General features: G+C 38.8%; 1 protein-coding gene across 10 annotated transcripts in view; it reads left to right on the top strand.

Moving 5' to 3' along the window:
• The window catches only part of Anks1b (ankyrin repeat and sterile alpha motif domain containing 1B), a 1029892-nt gene that overhangs the window by 315724 nt on the left and 696998 nt on the right, over positions 1 to 17170 (top strand). For all 10 annotated transcript variants that reach the window (XM_021205751.2, XM_029542211.1, XM_029542206.1 and 7 more), the window contains exon 10: positions 11736 to 11901. In XM_021205751.2, the coding sequence (XP_021061410.1) occupies positions 11736 to 11901 (166 nt within the window). The remainder of the gene's footprint in view (positions 1 to 11735; positions 11902 to 17170) is intronic.

Raw genomic sequence — 17170 nt, 5'->3', positions numbered from 1 at the left:
CAGATGTATCTTCTCATTATTTGAACATTTATTTGAAATATAGTGGTCAGAAGACAGAGGGGGAGGATCACCATAAATTCAAAACCAGCCTAGTCTATACAGTAGGTTCCAGGACAGCCATGATTATATAGGAGAATATATATGATGGGTATAGATAGATAGATAGATAGATAGATAGATAGATAGATAGGTAGATAGATAGGTAGATATAAAATTTCAGATGTGTTTCCAGAGTTCTTATTTATTTGTAATGACTTAACTGTCATCAAACTAGCGATTACTAAATAAGTCATTGTTTCCCCTCTGACTTGAGTTGCCATCTTCTAACTATAATAAATTTCTGCAAACATTAAAACTGCTTCCTTTCAAATACCTTTTGTATTCTATTGCCTTTCAATTATTGTATCAGACCATTTATATTTATTTAAATATATGATAAAAGGCTGACCTCTCTCCTTTCCCTCATTTTCTCTTTCAAATTGTCACCTGGCTATCAGCACACACTTATTTTTCTAAACTCACTTTAGGATTCTGTGTCAAGACTGCAGATAAGTGGCAGGTACACAGATGGAATAAGTGCCACATTAACTTTGAGGCAGATAAAAATCACTGGCTTTGAATATTGATAGCAAAGCATCTTTTCCCCCACTGAGGTATAATTTGATGTCCTTTCAGGTTTTCTCAGTTTTTTGTTTTTTGTTTTTTTGTTTTTCAAGACAGGGTTTCTCTGTATAGCCCTGGCTGTCCTGGAACTCACTTTGTAGACCAGGCTGGCCTGGAACTCAGAAATCTGCCTGCCTCTGCCTCCCTAGTGTTGGGATTAAAGGCGTGTGCCATGACTTCAGCTGGTGTGTTATAAATTTCCTATTGTTCTTGTATTGAATTCCCCAAATTTACTAGGATAAAAGCAGTTTTATTATTTCATGGTTTAGGGGCATTAAAAATGGATTCCACTATACTGAAACAAACAAACAAACAAACAAGCAAGCACGCAAACAGCACACCTCTACTTCACTGCAGAGGTTCTAGTGGAGAATGTTTTCTGGCCCTTTTCTACATCTGTGTGCTACCTTCCATCTTTGGTTTCAAGCTGATTTGTTTAATTTTTCGTTATTTGTGCATAGGATGCATGTCCATGTGTGTGGGTGCGTGGGTATCCATGGCTCCTGAGGCCAGAGGATGATGTTCGGTGCCATCCTCTCTTGCTCTCCGCCTTGCTTTGGTCAGGTGCTCTCAGTAACCCTGACGCCTAGCAACTTGCCTAAGCTGGTTGCCCAGTAAGCTCCAGGGATCCACTGGTCTCCTGTCTCCAGTGCTGAGAGTGCTAGGGTTACAGGGGGTGCCCCCACATCTAGCTTTTAAGTAAGTGCTGGGGATCTGCACTTAGGTCCTTGTGCTTGTAAGAAAGTCACTTTATCAAATGAGTTATCTCCAGGCCCTTGTAGCTGACTCTAGATCCAAGGCTAGCAAGCTGCATTGCTATAATATTGATTCATTTTCCTCCCCCTTCTATTAAAAGGATTTTTTATTTTAAAAGATGTTTATTTTTTTGAGAATTTCATACACATATATAATGTGTTTTATCAGACTGACTTCCCCATGCCTCCTCTGTGTTTCCCAGGTTCCCACCTACCTTCCTTCCTTCCTTCCTTCCTTCCTTCCTTCCTTTCTCTCTCTCTCTCTCTCTCTCTCTCTCTCTCTCTCTCTTTCTTTCTTTCTTTTGGTTGACTGATTTCATGTATGTGAGTATACTGTTCCTGTCTTAACACACCAGAAGATGGCATCGGATGCCCATTACAGATGGTAGTGATCCACCATGTGGTTGCTGGGAATTGAACTCAGGACCTCTGGAAGAGCAGTCAGTGCTCCTAACTGCTGCGCCATCCCTCCAGCCTGGTTCCCACATTTCTACCATCACATCTTATTGTGAACTTTATGTAATATATATAACATATATTACATATTATAATATATAAGTCATACTATATATAAAACTTCATGTGTATTGCACCTATGTATTTACACTATATGCATGCTAAGGCGTCACTATGTGAAGGCCAAAATAGGACATTGGGTCTCCTAGAAGTGAAGTTACAGATGGCTGTGAGCTTCTGGAAGTTCGTGCTGGGACCTGAACTAGGGTCTTCTAGAAAAGCAGAGAATGCTCTTAACTGCTTAGTCATCTCTTCAGCTGCATGTCTTTCTGTGTGTTTCTTAGTCTGTCTGTGGCTTTCTCCCTGTCTCTGTCTTTCTCTGTCCTCCACACCCAAATCTAATTGACACTGCTGGTTTATATGCGTGGTTGTAAGGTCATGCATGGTCAACCTATCTGGGTCCCTTCCTGAAATAAACTGATTCTCCATCCTTGAGAAACCATCTATGCCAATTTCCACAGCTAGATGTAGAACTTTGTGAGCCCCTCCCCTACCGATGTTGCAATTTTGATTGGCGTGATCTAATGCAGGTCATGTACACGCTGCCAAAGCCCCCGTGAGTTCACATGTTCAACCAGCCTGTTGTATGTGGAAAACAGTTTGGTAAAAGGACATTTCTGATTATATTGTTCAGCCAGGTTAATTCAATATTGGCTCCTCATCTCCAGATCCTTAACTTACATACCTACAGACAGACATGTGTACAATCTCTTTATCTGTCCACCATGATATTGTCAGCAGTGCAAGGATTGGACTGCGGTTCTCAGGGGGAGGCCATTATTCTCCCAATCACAGAAACCAGTGTTGCTTTCTCTAGGGCTGTCCTGTGGGCATCAAACTTTCTCACACCCAATGGCCCTTCTATTAAAAATTATTTTATTACTGTTCTATGTTTGTATTGTGATGTACCTGCCTTGAACGTCATTTGAAAATCTTTTGAAGATAACTTCTCTTGATACTGTGCGTATATCTGAGTAAATCAGGCTACTTCCACAAGTTTTTATTTGCTTTGAGTCATTTGGGATTGTGAATCAGCTCAAACTTCCAGACCACCACAAACCCACACTCCGAAAATTTAGGATTATTTTCTCTTTTCTCAGCATAAGCATTGAAAGCAGATAACACAATATTAACTCAATACTTTTTCTGATTGTTTTAATTTACCTAAAATCTTAAACTTCATCTAATTCATCTGCCATCCCTGATACCCTGGAGATGAACCGATTGTTTTACTCATCTCTGTTTGAATAAAACATCCCATTTGCGCCCCCCCTCCCCGCATGTGGATCACAGTGCCTAGCCTCATGCCCCAGGTGTCATCTCCATCCATTGTACCTTAAACTTCTTGGTTTTGTCATGTGCCTGTGAGCTGGGGTAAGAGGACAGTTCATGGGATGCTCTATCAAAGCTGTTTCCAAAAGCCTCCATACCACCGATTTCTGATCTTAAATAGTTCCTGATTGGAATGTTTGTGAAGCAGTTGTGCCCATCACTGGTCTCTGCATTGTTGTGATGGATTCTCCCAAGTCAGGAAGTTAACTCTCTCCCTCTGCCTCCTTGATAAGGAGAACTTGCATATCTTTACCATAGTCAGCTAATCCAGTCAGTCTTTCCTCTACAGTACAGGGATACTGAGTTGCTTCATACCTAGCCTGGTCATCTCCAGGGTAGCAGGGATGACAGTTGAGTTAGATGAAGTTTAAGATTTCAGATAAATTAAAACAATCAGAAAAAGTATTGAGTTAATACTGTGATGCTATCATACTTCTATTAAATTAAGCCAATGACATATTAAATACCTGATTTATTACATTCTAATACCAATAGTTGTAATTCTCAATTCTTTTGTGTGTGTGTGGGGGGGTTGCTAATAATAGCTTGTTTCTTTACTAGAAGATCTTACGTTTAATTTCTTATAATAATTGATTTATTCAGTAGTTTTTAGCATCTATAGAAGCACAATATAAACAACATATAAAACAGTTTATTTTTCTGTTGATGGGGGAGTACATACTTCCTATTAATTTAATCAGTGCTCAGTCACATTGCTGGTCATTTTGACCAAGCACTGTTTCGGTCCATATATGTACAGTTGAGTAGAGTAGATAGGATGAACCAGGCTAAACAAAACAAAGCATCAAAATTTTACATTTCCTCAGTTCACTTAGGCAGTGTAGGGCTTAGGGATCTATTTAGGATCTAGGGGCTGGAACTCCATTCTTTGGAAGAGAACTGCTAACGATGGCCAAGACCATAGCTGTGGCCTCGCTACTGCTGTAAGAACACAGAAGTAAGTCTAGGATCCAGAACCTAAAATAAAGCCAAGTAGAGAAAAGGCAATTGCTCACCAAATTGAGAGCCCTATTGAGTGAGAATAGGTATGGTGGAGTCCTCAAGATCAGTCACCTCATTTTTCGTCTCTGTTGCCGTTCCTGGAACTGGCTTTCAGTGATATATTGACAGTTTACTTTTATATGAAGGCCAAGATTTCTCACTGTAGGAAGAGGGATTTCAAATGCTTAAAAAATCATCAGATCCAGATTCTACTAAAAAAGGTATGGTTCCCGCTTTCAATATTACTTTATAAGAGAAGAATTAATGCTATGGTGGTATAGATCTGGTCATAATACTTTTTTTTAATAAAAGGATTTATTTATTTATATGAGTATACTATACCTGTCTTCAGACACACCAGAAGAGGGCATCAGATCCCATTACAGATGGTTGTAAGCCAACATGTAGTTGCTGGGAATTGAACTCAGGACCTGTGGAAGAGCAGTCAGTGCTCCTAAGCCCTGAGCCATCTCTCCAGCACATCATAGTACTTTTTAATCACAATACAAATATATGCATTCTAGGTTGGAGCCCAGCCCTTCCACTGTGCAGATGCTTTTATTAGATAAGTCCTTTAACACCCCCCACACTATTTTCTGAATGAAAATTGGATCGATTATTATGAGCACTAAATGGGAATCATTTTTGGCAAATAAACTAGGGTTTGTTTCACAGAACACAAAATATTTTGCAAATGTATATTGCTGTTCTCCCTATAGTGATCCGAATGTATGTTTGTCCTTAAATGGCTTTGTCTCAGACTTAATTAAACAAAGATTGATGAAGTGTTTATGTGCCTTTTAAAGAAGATGGCCTCAGCTCTCGGGTAAGTGGAAAAAGCAGGCTAGAGAACAAAAAAATGAAGAATTATTTTACCACCTCATTCTCCTCAGTGTGTATTCACTGTCCCGCTGTCCACATAGAATTTTGCTAAATGCCAGACAAACACTTTAAACATTAAGACTATTATCATAATAATAGGATTATTCTTTAACTCATTAAACAATACCTTGGTTATTTGTCCAGCTCTTGTTATATAAATATAATTTGTATGAGAAACACTAGTTTAGCACAGGGAAATGCCAGGGCCAAGTAGTGGGAGTGGGTGGGTAGGGGAGCAGGGGCGGGGGGGGGGTATAGGGAACTTTCGGTATAGCATTTGAAATGTAAATAAAGAAAATAATAATAATAAAAAAGATTAAATCAGAAAAAAAATAGTTTACTCAATGAAATCACTTAGTATGAGAATTCTGAGATGGTTTATGGGATCTGCTTAGTATCTACACATACTAAGTCCATAGCATTAATTCTTTTCCCATACAGTTATATCAAAATCAAGAGCCCTACTTGAGGCATGACTAAGCCTTAACTCCCTCATATGAGTGTTTGGAAGTAAAAAAAAAAATACGAGAAAAGCAGCCTTAGAGCCAAGCGGCTAGTTTAGGAGTTGCCCTGTGAGTTAAAGTTGGACACACTGGATAGCTGAACAAAGTACAGTGGAGAGAGATAAATGTGGTTGAGATAGTGCTCACTGAGAGATAAGAATAGTTCTTGATTGAGTGGGAATCACACTGAAGAAGCATCAGAGATGAAGACTAGCTTGCTTAGGTGACCCAATACATGGAAGTATGATTTATTAGTAGTGAACAAAGCATATGGAATTATTTAATAACTCAGAAAATGTTTATGCATTAAAATAAAAGTGAAGGTAAGAATGAATGATTTCACATAGATGAATATAAGGAGAAATTTATCCATCCATGTACGAAATGAATCTTAAGGCTCTGGTAATAAAACTATATGATGCTAGTCCTAGAACCAACCGACATATGGAGCGAATTAGAATATTTCAGAAACAGATTTAACTTTACCTAAACATATGGTATATACCTTTTATTGTGGGAATTCTATTTCAAAGGAGTGGAACATATAAACAAGTTGTATAAATAAGGGGGTGTTTAAAAGAGGAAAACATTATATTTCAATATGATAGAACTGACTAAGTTATGACTGCATGTATACTGGAATCTAACCTTGAATTTATCACTTGAACATGTACAGACATGTTCAATTTAGAATGGGATTAGATCTTGATACACCCATTGCAAGTTAAAAATACTCTAAACCAAATGTGCATTTACTTTACCTAATCTGGCAGACATCATAGGTTAGCAATAAAATACATTCTAGTATAACATTGAATTACCCTTTCAATCACATGATTCACCAAGACCTGTGATTTGCTACCACTGAGGAGTATCATAGGGGACTGTTCAGTCACATATCACTAGACTGAGATGAAGCTCAAAATTTGGAATATAGTTTCTAAGAATATATCTTGCTCTTGTATATCATAGAATCAGAAAATCTTGCCAACCTTCAAAATCGAGGACCAAATATATTTACCATTGAAAAAAGTTCATAATATACTTTTTGAAGTAAGTAACAGATTATAAGATTTATATATAATTTATGTTGGAATATTTATAAAAAAGTTAGATGTAGCAGTACATTCCTCTATTATCACAGCACTTTGGAGGCTGAGACAGGGGATTGAAAAGTTTGTGGTCAAATGCTGTTGCAAAATACTTGAAGGAAAAGCAATTATAGATATAGAGATACTCAAAACAGAAAATAGGAAAGGGGCATTCTCATTAATAAGTTGCTGTGGAAAGAAGTCACTAGATATGCACTCACTGATAAGCAAATATTAGCCCAGAAACTTAGAATACCCGAGATACATTATGCAAAACACAAGAAAACCAAGAAGGATGACCATTGGGTGGATACTTCATTCCTCCTTAGAATAAGGAACAAAATACTCATGATAGGATATAGGTACAGAGACAAAATTTAGAGCTAAGATGAAAGGATGGACTATCCAGAGACTACCCCATTCGGGAATCCATCCCATCATCAGCCACCAAACCTAGATACTAATGCTCATGCCAGCAAGATTCTGCTGAAGGGACCCTGATATTGCGACCTCTTGTGAGGCTATGCCAGTGCCTGGCAAACACCGAAGTGGATGCTCACAGCCAGCTATTGGATGGAACACAGGGTCCCCAATGGAGGAGAAAGTACCCAAGGAGCTGAAGGGGGCTGCAACCCTGTAGGTGGAACAACAATATGAACTAACCAGTACCCCCTGAGCTCATGTCTCTAGCTGCATATGTAGCAGAAGATGGCCTAATCGGCCATCACTGGGAATAGAGGCCCCTTGGTCTTGCAAACTTTATATGACCCAGCACAAGGGAAGGCCTGGGCCAAGTAGTGGGAGTGGGTGGGTAGGGGAGCAGGGGCGGGGGGGGTATAGGGAACTTTCGGGATAGCATTTGAAATGTAAATAAAGAAAATAATAATAATAATAAAAAATAAGTTGCTGTGGAAACCTGATAGCTTTATAGAAATATTACCTTAGATTTTCATCTCAGACTCTCTGCAAAAATTAACCTAAAATGGACTTAAACCTAAAACCTGAAACTGTAAAAGTACTAGAAGAAAACAATTAAAATATTCATGATATTGGTTTAGGCAAATATTTTTTTATCTACGTGCAGAAATAACCAACAAAAGCAAAGTAGACAAGTGATTTACCTTGGACAAATGGCTTTTGTTCTGCAAAAGAAAGAGCAAAATGAAAAGACAACTTATGAATCAGGAAAAAGTATTTGTATACCATACATCATTTAAAAGGTTTATGTCACCATATAGGGCGCTCAAACAACTCCAGAGCTGGAAGCAATGAACTCTTGAAAATGGACAAAGGACATGGAGAGCTGTTTCTTAAAGAACATATATATGATGAACAATATGTAGAAATAAGGCCTCTACCTAATAATCGGAGAAATGCAGATCAAAGTTACAATGAGATAGCTGGTAGAATGGCTGATACTAAATTTACTAGTATTAGGAGAATATGGAGAAAATGAAACCCATGAGCACCACTGGATGGAATATCAGTTGATGCAGCCATGATGATGAATAGGATAGAGTTTCTCAAAAAATAAATTGAAAATATTGAACATGATCCATCCAACTCCTGAGTATCTACCTGTAGGATATGGAATCAGTATGCTGAGAAGTTATAATGATTCCCATGATTATTGTAGCCCCATTCCCAGAAGTCAAGATTTGGTATCAGCCGGTGCATAAAGAAAAGGTGAGAATTAAATTTCTAAGTCATCTTTAAGGATTTAAAAATCCTAATAATTCTTTATAAGCAGTGACACTGAAACTTTACCAAGTTCATGAATTGCTCTGAAAATTTTTAATGCAGTGTTTTACCTAGAGACATTTCTAATTATTTTCTCTTGGAGATTATAATGTCATAACATCACTCTTCCCTTCTCTGCCCTCTTTCCAAAACCTCCTAGGTATACCCAACTTGTTCTCTTTCAAATGGATGGCCTGTCCTTTCATTAATTATAGTTACATACATATATCTATATACATATATAACTCTGATCGGTCTGTATAATGTCACTTGTATATATGTTTTCAGTGCTGAAAATCCCTCCCTCCCTCCCTCCCTCCTTCCTTCTCTCTCTCTCTCTCTTCTCTCTTTCTCTTTCTCTCTCTTTCCTTCTTTCCTTCTTGCTTTCTTTCTTTTTCTTTCTCACTTTCTATCTTTTCTTTATTTCTCTTTCTCTCTTTCTTTCTTTTTCTTTCTTTTTCTTTCTCTCTCNCTTTCTCTCTTTTCTTTCTTTCTTTCTTTCTTTCTTTCTTTCTTTCTTTCTTTCTTTCTTTCTTTCTTTCTTTCTTTCTTTCTTTCTCTCGCTCCTTCCTTTCCTCCTCTTCTTCCTTTTCTTCTTCTACCTCCTCTTCCTCCTCCCTCTCTTCCTCACCTTCTTATTTCTCACTCTCCTCTTCCTCCTCTTCCTCTTCTCCCTCTTCCTCCTCTTCTGCCTAATCTTCCTCCTCCCCATCTTGTTCCTCACTTTCTTTCTTCTCTTTTTCTTCTTTCTTTTCTTCTTTCTCCTCTCCCTCCTCCTCCTCCTCCCCCTCTTCCTCCTTTTCATTATTTCCCATACTTGTTCAAGCACTTGTTGTCAGTTGTTTTGTTGATATTTGCCATTCCAGCAGGGAAAAGAATGCAGACTCTTTGATTAGATTCTATACAATTTTACTGTTGTAACCTCAATATGTCTTTTCCTTCCTACTTCCCTTTCTTTTGTTTTTTTTTTTTTTCCTTTTATTTTCCTTTCTTTCACTGTGCTGCCCGGGCTGTTGGTATTTTAAGTAAAATATCATGTCCACACCCTCATGTATATCTGGGATTGCACATGTATGGCATAGTTTTTCAGTTTTGAAAGGCAGTGAAATAAACAATAACAAATTAGCAAAATAGTAAAAATCATTTATACAACAATGGTGCTGTCTGCTTAAAGGACTATCCAGCCGATTCACAGGGCTTATTCAATTCTTGTTGTGCAGCAGGGTCTGCAGCAGATTCTGGAGACAGGGTAATGCACAGGGCAAAGTGCATGGAGCAAGGCCCAGTTCTCTGGTATAAACACCACAAATGTGCTTCATCCATAATCACATCCACAGATAACTAGCCAGCAGTGGAGAGTCTATGCTGTTACTTTCTAATCATGTTTGTTAGCTCATTATTTTGTCAGTGCATGTTCATTTTATAAGAAAATTCATACTATTAATTTATAAAAGTTACTTTGGGTATGAACCCAAATTTCCTCTCCTTGTCTTATAAATATTAGATAGACTTTTTTGTTTTATTTTGTTGTTGTTGTTCGCCTTTTAAGAGCTATGCCCTTCCCTCCACTTTGTGAAATAGCTCTTGAGGGAGAGCCTTTCAGATGTGTTGAGAAAACCATTGTGTGACTGTGCAGCTTCTCTGGATAGAACGCTGTGCTTCCCTTCATCATTTTCTTCTCTGACATGGGTTTGAAAGCACATGCCCTCCTGATTGCTTCCTCTGGATGCTTTCTACTTTGTCACCCTTTGTTGTTAAAAATAAATGACTCACAATTTCCCACTTTCAATAGTGTAGAGTGAACATAATTGACTCTTTGATGTGTGAGGGTCTGGTGTGGTCTGAAAGCAATTACCCTGACCTTGAATTGCACTCACTGTAAATATCATCATAGAGAAAGGAGGAGCTCCCATGGAATCTCTATCACCCTGGAGTCCATCGTGGAAGATTGTTTGAAAATGAGTTTATATTCTTGTTATTTGTTTTTCAGCTGTAAAGTGTACTTTATAAGATAACAAGCAGAAGAAAATAAAATGTGATTCATTCTGAAACCCATTGTGCAGGTTATTTGTCTTCTGTAGAAGACGATGAACTACCCAAGGGCAAGGACTATGTCTTACTGACTTAAGACAAAATCTCCAGTGCTTAGCCTCTGTGCTTAACATAGTAACACACACACACACACACACACACACACACACACACTCAAATGCACTCAAACTAACACATTTAAACATACAAACTTAAACACATACACTCAAAACACTCACTCACATATTCTCACACACTCACACACTCAAACACACACACACACACACACACACACACACACATATACACACACTAACACATGGGGAAAGTCCAATAATTATTGGTAACTTGTTAACACATCATTTGTAAGAAATTAAGATGTTACGCAATTCATTGAACTGTGGTTTTTAGAACATGTTGGGGAATTTAGTAACATAAATTTGGATCTATACCATATCCTAACCTTAAAAGGGTTAGCTGTACTATATTAATTGTATATTTAACAGTAGTGACAAAGAAAAAATATTAATGTGTTGGATAGAATACTATAATTCTGAGAGAAAATGCAAATAGGAATACCTTAAATTATAAGGATGCTAATATTTACTTACGAAGCCTGAAGAAACTGGTCCTGGGTCTATTCAAGCCACCCAATGGTACCGACAGTCTTATTTTACTGTTGCAACTTTACCAATCTTGAGTTTGCATTGTAGTAAAGAAAAACAAAAAACCAAAATCCTTCCCCTCCCTTAGAGAGGAGCCTAGGGGTAGCCTCCTCACAAATTTCTCTGGGGAAAAACATCCTTTCAGAAGCCCCCTAGAGGATTCTCCTTGTGTCTGACTGGCCCACGCTGAGTGATCTAGTTATCTGAGATCCTAGTTATCTCTAGGAGGCAGGCAAAGAGTAGGGCATTGGAAATAATGGTTGATTAAAACTGTTTACTCTGTGACTAGGAATACACACACACATACACACACACACACAGAGGAAGATCAAAACTTAATAACCAATGCAGTATCAGGGGAACCAAATGATAAGAACACTTGAAAAACATTGATCATCACAATGGGGTTACACGGTTATAGGACCTTTCAAAGTAAACAGCACATCAGTTCTCAGCTCATTTGATACCGATGGACCCAGCGATCTTTCCTGAATTTTATAAATCAGACAAGGCTGCAGTTTTACTAAGAAGCTTTTTCTTCCATCTCCTTTTCAGGAGTCTTATCCAAAGAAGAGGAATTACCCCATGGAAATCGAACCATCTGCTTCTCTGGACACATTCCCTTCAGAGAATGAGAACTTCCTTTGTGAACTCGTGGACACAGCTGTTACAAAGAAGCCCTGCTCCTTAGAAATTGCAAGGGCACCTTCTCCAAGAACTGGTAATATTCCCTGCTCACAATTGGTCAATTCAATTTGCATATTCACATAACTGAAAGTACATTATTAATACTTTAATACTGTATTATCAAAATGAAAGTGCCTCGGGATAGCCCCAAAGATCAATTTTGCATTTCAAGTGAACACAGGTAAGCCACAGGTTTCAATGTGAGACCTCTTAATGATGAAAGACTGTTCATGGAGTTGGGCCTGCCTTGTTAAAGCTACTTGGATGAGTTTTAATTGTTTAATTGTTTAACCTTGGTCAGATATGCTTTGTGTCTTTGGTAGCAAGAGTCTTTATATAGACTTTACAACATCTTATTTGTTTCTAACTTACCAAATTATATTTTACTGCTAAATTTATTTTATTCTGTATAGCATATTTATATCTGTACTTTTTTCTTTTTGTCTGTTTTTATTGTTGTTTGGTTTTTGTTTTGTTTTGTTTTGTTTTGCAGGGGATTGGTTTTGAGACAGGGTCTCATTTTGTAGCTCTGGTTGTCCTAGAACTTACTGTGTAAAATAGGCTTAGTCTTGAACTCATAGAGAGCTGCTTGTTTCAGCCTTCCAAGTGCTGGGATTAAAGGCATAAACAATGCCTGGGCTCTGATTTTTTTTTTAAAAATTCATGTTACAAACTAGTGGGCAAGGCAAGACAAATATTGTCTCCATTCACTGCTAAAGAAAATGAATGTGTATCTTATTTACAATGAATTAATGGTTGGACCGATGACTGACCTGAGTCTTTGCCTCACCATTGATGATATAAAGTATGTTTCTATAAAAGTGAATGGAGGAGGAAGGGTTCAAGTTGCTACTCAGTGTATCAACAGGACCTTTGGTCACGTGGATGCGAAGCTCTTTGGAGCAGGAGAAAGGTTGACAATCTAAGGGCTGCTTATAGACGTGAGCTCATCAACCCAGGTGAGAAATGGTAAAACCATGAGACTCTGGAGACTGGAAATAACATTGGGAATGGAAAATACAGGTTACATGGACAATATCAAAGAGTTATGAAGGTAGCACAGGAAAAAAAAAGGAATGGGGAGAAGGAAGTGGCAGTAGTTCATTTTAGGAAAAGTGAGGCTTGGTCTAGTTTGAAGGTAAGAAGGGTTTTGTGGTGGATGGAGGTACTGCAGTTGAAACATCCAAAGAAAGAAAAGAATGGGTAGATGTCAGCCATCAATAGCCCAGGTAAGTACAGACATTCCTTGCCCAGAGATGGAAAGAGGTCAGTGTGGTTGTTATTATTATAGAGAAATTCTGCTACATTTTCAAATGTGTTTATTTCTGCATGAGTTGGCACATTATAGTGGGGGTAGTTCACTGGCAGAGTGCTTGTCTAGTATATATGAGACTCTTGGTCCAGGTCCCAGTATTTGGGGTGAGGTGAGAAAGCAATGGTTGAAAGAGTTAGCGAGGAGTTGGGAGTAAAACCGGAAAAGCCATTATAAAAAAATTGGCCAGAAACTTTTAAGAGATGAACAAATAGACTTTGGGGAGTCCTGAGTCAGGAGTACCATATGAATCATAAGCATACAGAAGGAAGATGGTTTTTGGATAAGATGAAAATATAGTAATAAAAATAGTTAAAAATTATGAAGTACTTATTATTTTATGTGTATCACCTCATATAACTATTAGGATGCTGTGAGTTATTAATATTATCCATCACTTTAGGTAAAGAAATGGAGGCCATGACACATTAGGGAGCATCACGGGATTATGTTAATAGGGTTGGACCTGCGACTTGAACTTGAGTGATGGAATTTGTGTTGTTTATCCAGTGCTATGGTACTACCTTATGTCAGGGGACAAGGTGAATTAGGAATGATAAACACAAAACTGGGTGTTAGGGAATGTGGCAGTCAGATAAAAGTTCTTATGTGACAGTATAAATCAGAAAAGATGTAAGTATAGCAGAAGATCCGATGGGCACAGGCTATAGACAAATGCAAGCTAAATGAGTGATTCACATACTATCATAGAGAATAAAACCATTGCTCATAGCATCTCTAGAAATGGCTGACAGACAGAACTTTGTGATAGGCGAGGTAGAAAAGCATGTGATGGATGTGAGGGGAATGGTTCATCGAGGTAGGAAAACATTGTCAACATGTGCAAAGCTGTAAGGGAGTTTTGACTAGGGCATGGACACGGGGAGGAGTCAGCAGTGACAACAGAGGAAGGGGTGTGAGTGTGGAAGGGAGGTTTCTCCTTAGTCCTCTGTCAACATCTCGATTTCCTTGATGTGCCAGAAGTATCCTGAATGCTAAGGACCTTGGGATAAAGAAGAGTTGCAGCAAGGTACAAAAGCTACTTAGATTTCGGTCAACTCTCTGCTGCCAACAAGGAATGCTGTGTAAAAATTGAGGGAGGAGAAATGTCTTCACAGCATCAAGACGCTCATGAGGAATTCACATGGTTGGATCACACCTGACTTTGGAGCAAGTTTTATCAATACATAAGAGAAGCAGGTGGTCCTAAGCATTGGAGGGTGTGGGAAGCCTGCCCAACAGCAAAGCCACATTTGTCCTAAGTAATCTGCCTTTGAGACGTGGTGCTTGGAGAGATGAATTTAGAGGTAGCAAGATCTCCATGCCTGCCCAGTATGAGGCCTCAACTATGAACACCATCCTCCATAGACTGGGATTTTAAGGTTGACCCTGAATAGCAATCATGAATAATGCTGTCTCACACCCTCTGTCCCAAAGACTTCACGTTCTTGATTTGTTATGAGCAAAACAAGGGGGAGGGTCTCTGAGGAACTCACAGTGTAAACTACCCCTTGTACAGTTTAGCACCCCAAATTCATCTCATGTAGAAATTCTGAAAACTGAATTTAGTTTAAAGCAATACCCTTGGGAATGAAGCAGAAACAAGTGTAACCCCCTTTAGGTAGGAGAATAGAATACTCTCTTTTATTTAGGCACCCAAATAATTTCATCAACTATTTTTCCTATTAAAGTTAGCAGTTTAAAGTAATGAGAAATAAAGAGAAGGGATCCTCCTACAGGAACCAGAAGAAAGAAGGGAAAGAATACACATCTGGAAAATACTTCACATATTGTAATTATCAGACATGGAGTATAAAATGACCACACAAAGATAAAGAGATCATGCTGAAGTAACTTCAGGCAAAGAGAAGCTTTGGGAAAATAAACACCACAATATATTTGAGTAGAAAAAGAAAGCTTCTAGAACTGGAAAAGGATAGTGCATACAATATATGAATTAAAAAAATATATCAGTGTATGGATGGTCTACGAGATTCCAGCTGAAGGAAGTGTTAAATGGGCCAAGAAGAAAATTCTCAGACCACTATGCAGAAAGGAAAAATGATAAAATAGAAGCATATATGTCAAGAAGTGTACATACCAAGAATTTCTCACATCCCCAATCAAAGTTTCAGAGTTCCGAAAGTGATTTTTTGAGGAGACAGTGTCCCAAATAGCCCTGTCATAAGACACCTGAGAAGGTTGTTAAGTGAATGGTAAAGTTTATCAGATTGTATGATATGTAAGGATATAATAATTCACAGAGTCCTTTGAAGGCGATGGGAAAGAGCATTTAACCTCTCTTGGAAGCAGAAGGTAAAATTTATGAAGCTAGGATGCCTGTGCATTCTGTCTACTGCTATTTAAATGCCTCTAAGCTTGTACTGATAACATTAATTTATTGTCTCATGGATATGTGAGTCCATCAGGGTATTTTTTGCAAGGGCCACCTTTCTATCACATTGTGTCAGCCAGAATTGCTCACTTGGAGTATTTGGAAAGCCACCTTTATTATTTTTTTTTTCTTTTCCATGTTAGGAATTGAACCCAGGGCACTATGTGTGCTAGGCATTCCAATTCTGAACTACATCCCCAGCCTATAGAGAACCACTGATGCCAAGACTAGTTAGAAAATGGAGCCTATTGTTCTGCAGGTCTTAACTGTTATAAAAAAGCTGAACTCACTAGAAGGCCCCAAACATTTATAAAGCTACCACTTTGATGAGCTAGGATCTAAAGTTATTCTCTTGAAAGCTCTTCATCATAATCAACTTTTAAAGTGCATCTTTATCATCTATCTATAGGGGTGATATGGGAGTAAAAAAAATTGTAATATGTCATGTTCTGATTGGAGCTAACAGCTTACCCACCCACTAGTGTTGGCCATAGATATCAATATTTAGAGTGTTTTAAAATCTACCTGAAATAAATTGGAAACTTGCTTAACTTTAAAAGGAGGAGAAGGAGGAGGGGGAGGGGGAGGGAAGAGGGAGAAGAGAAGCCTATGTAATAGCTATGAACTGTGAGTTTAGGTGAGGCTGTGGTATGGAGACCATTTACCTTCTATGAATGGCATGCTTTTCCTTTGAGTACCGGTTGGATTCTGAAGATCACTGTGCCTTCCCATTACCAGTGAAAATGCCAGGACTTCTATTCTGTTACCATTTTGTGCACTGCAAATCTGAGATGACAGCATGTCCAGGCTTCTGGTGAGGGCTTTCTTGCTCGCTTGTGGAAAGCTGCCATTTCACTGTGCTTATGCCTGTTCTTTATGTGTGTACTGAGTCGATAATTCTGTTGAAGATGGCCAAAAATTCACAGTAAACCCCTCCCTCTGCCTCTGCCTCTGCCTCTGCCTCTGCCTCTGCCTCTGCCTCTGCCTCTGCCTCTGCCTCTGCCTCTGCCTCTGCCTCTGCCTCTGNCTGCCTCTGCCTCTGCCTCTGCCTCTGCCTCTGCCTCTGCCTCTGCCTCTGCCTCTGCCTCTGCCTCTGCCTCTGCCTCTGCCTCCTGATTATTAGGGTTATATGCTTGAGCTTGCACACCTGCCCTATGATTCACTCTTGCACTTTGGGCCATGGTAAGTGACCACATTTAAGGCAGTGACTTCAGAGAGATCAAGACCCTTCTTCACAGCTTGCAGTCACCGTTTCTCTCTTTGAAGCCCTCACCAATGGCTTTGGCAAAGCTACTTGGATTCCCATGGCTTCTCCCTTGAGCTTTTAGGCATTCATAGTCACTTGCTTTCAGGTTCCCCAGCTTCTGCCTGCTGGTATGCCTGCACAATGTTAAAGCAACACGTTTTAGGTTTTCTACTAAAACACCCAATTTCCAACTTTCAAACTCTCTTGTGGTAACTGATTGCCACACAATATACCAACCTTAATACTTAGTTGAAATAATGACAACACCACCATACAATCATTTATTTTGCTTGTAAATCTGCAGTTCTTGGATGGCTCTGCTGGAGTTTCTTGCTTGCTGTTCCAACCAA

Source organism: Mus pahari, chromosome 9, assembly GCF_900095145.1.
Source record: "Mus pahari chromosome 9, PAHARI_EIJ_v1.1, whole genome shotgun sequence".
Lineage (NCBI taxonomy): Eukaryota > Metazoa > Chordata > Mammalia > Rodentia > Muridae > Mus > Mus pahari.
Note: the sequence above shows the minus strand (reverse complement) of the source record. Positions and strands in the feature narration are given on the sequence as shown.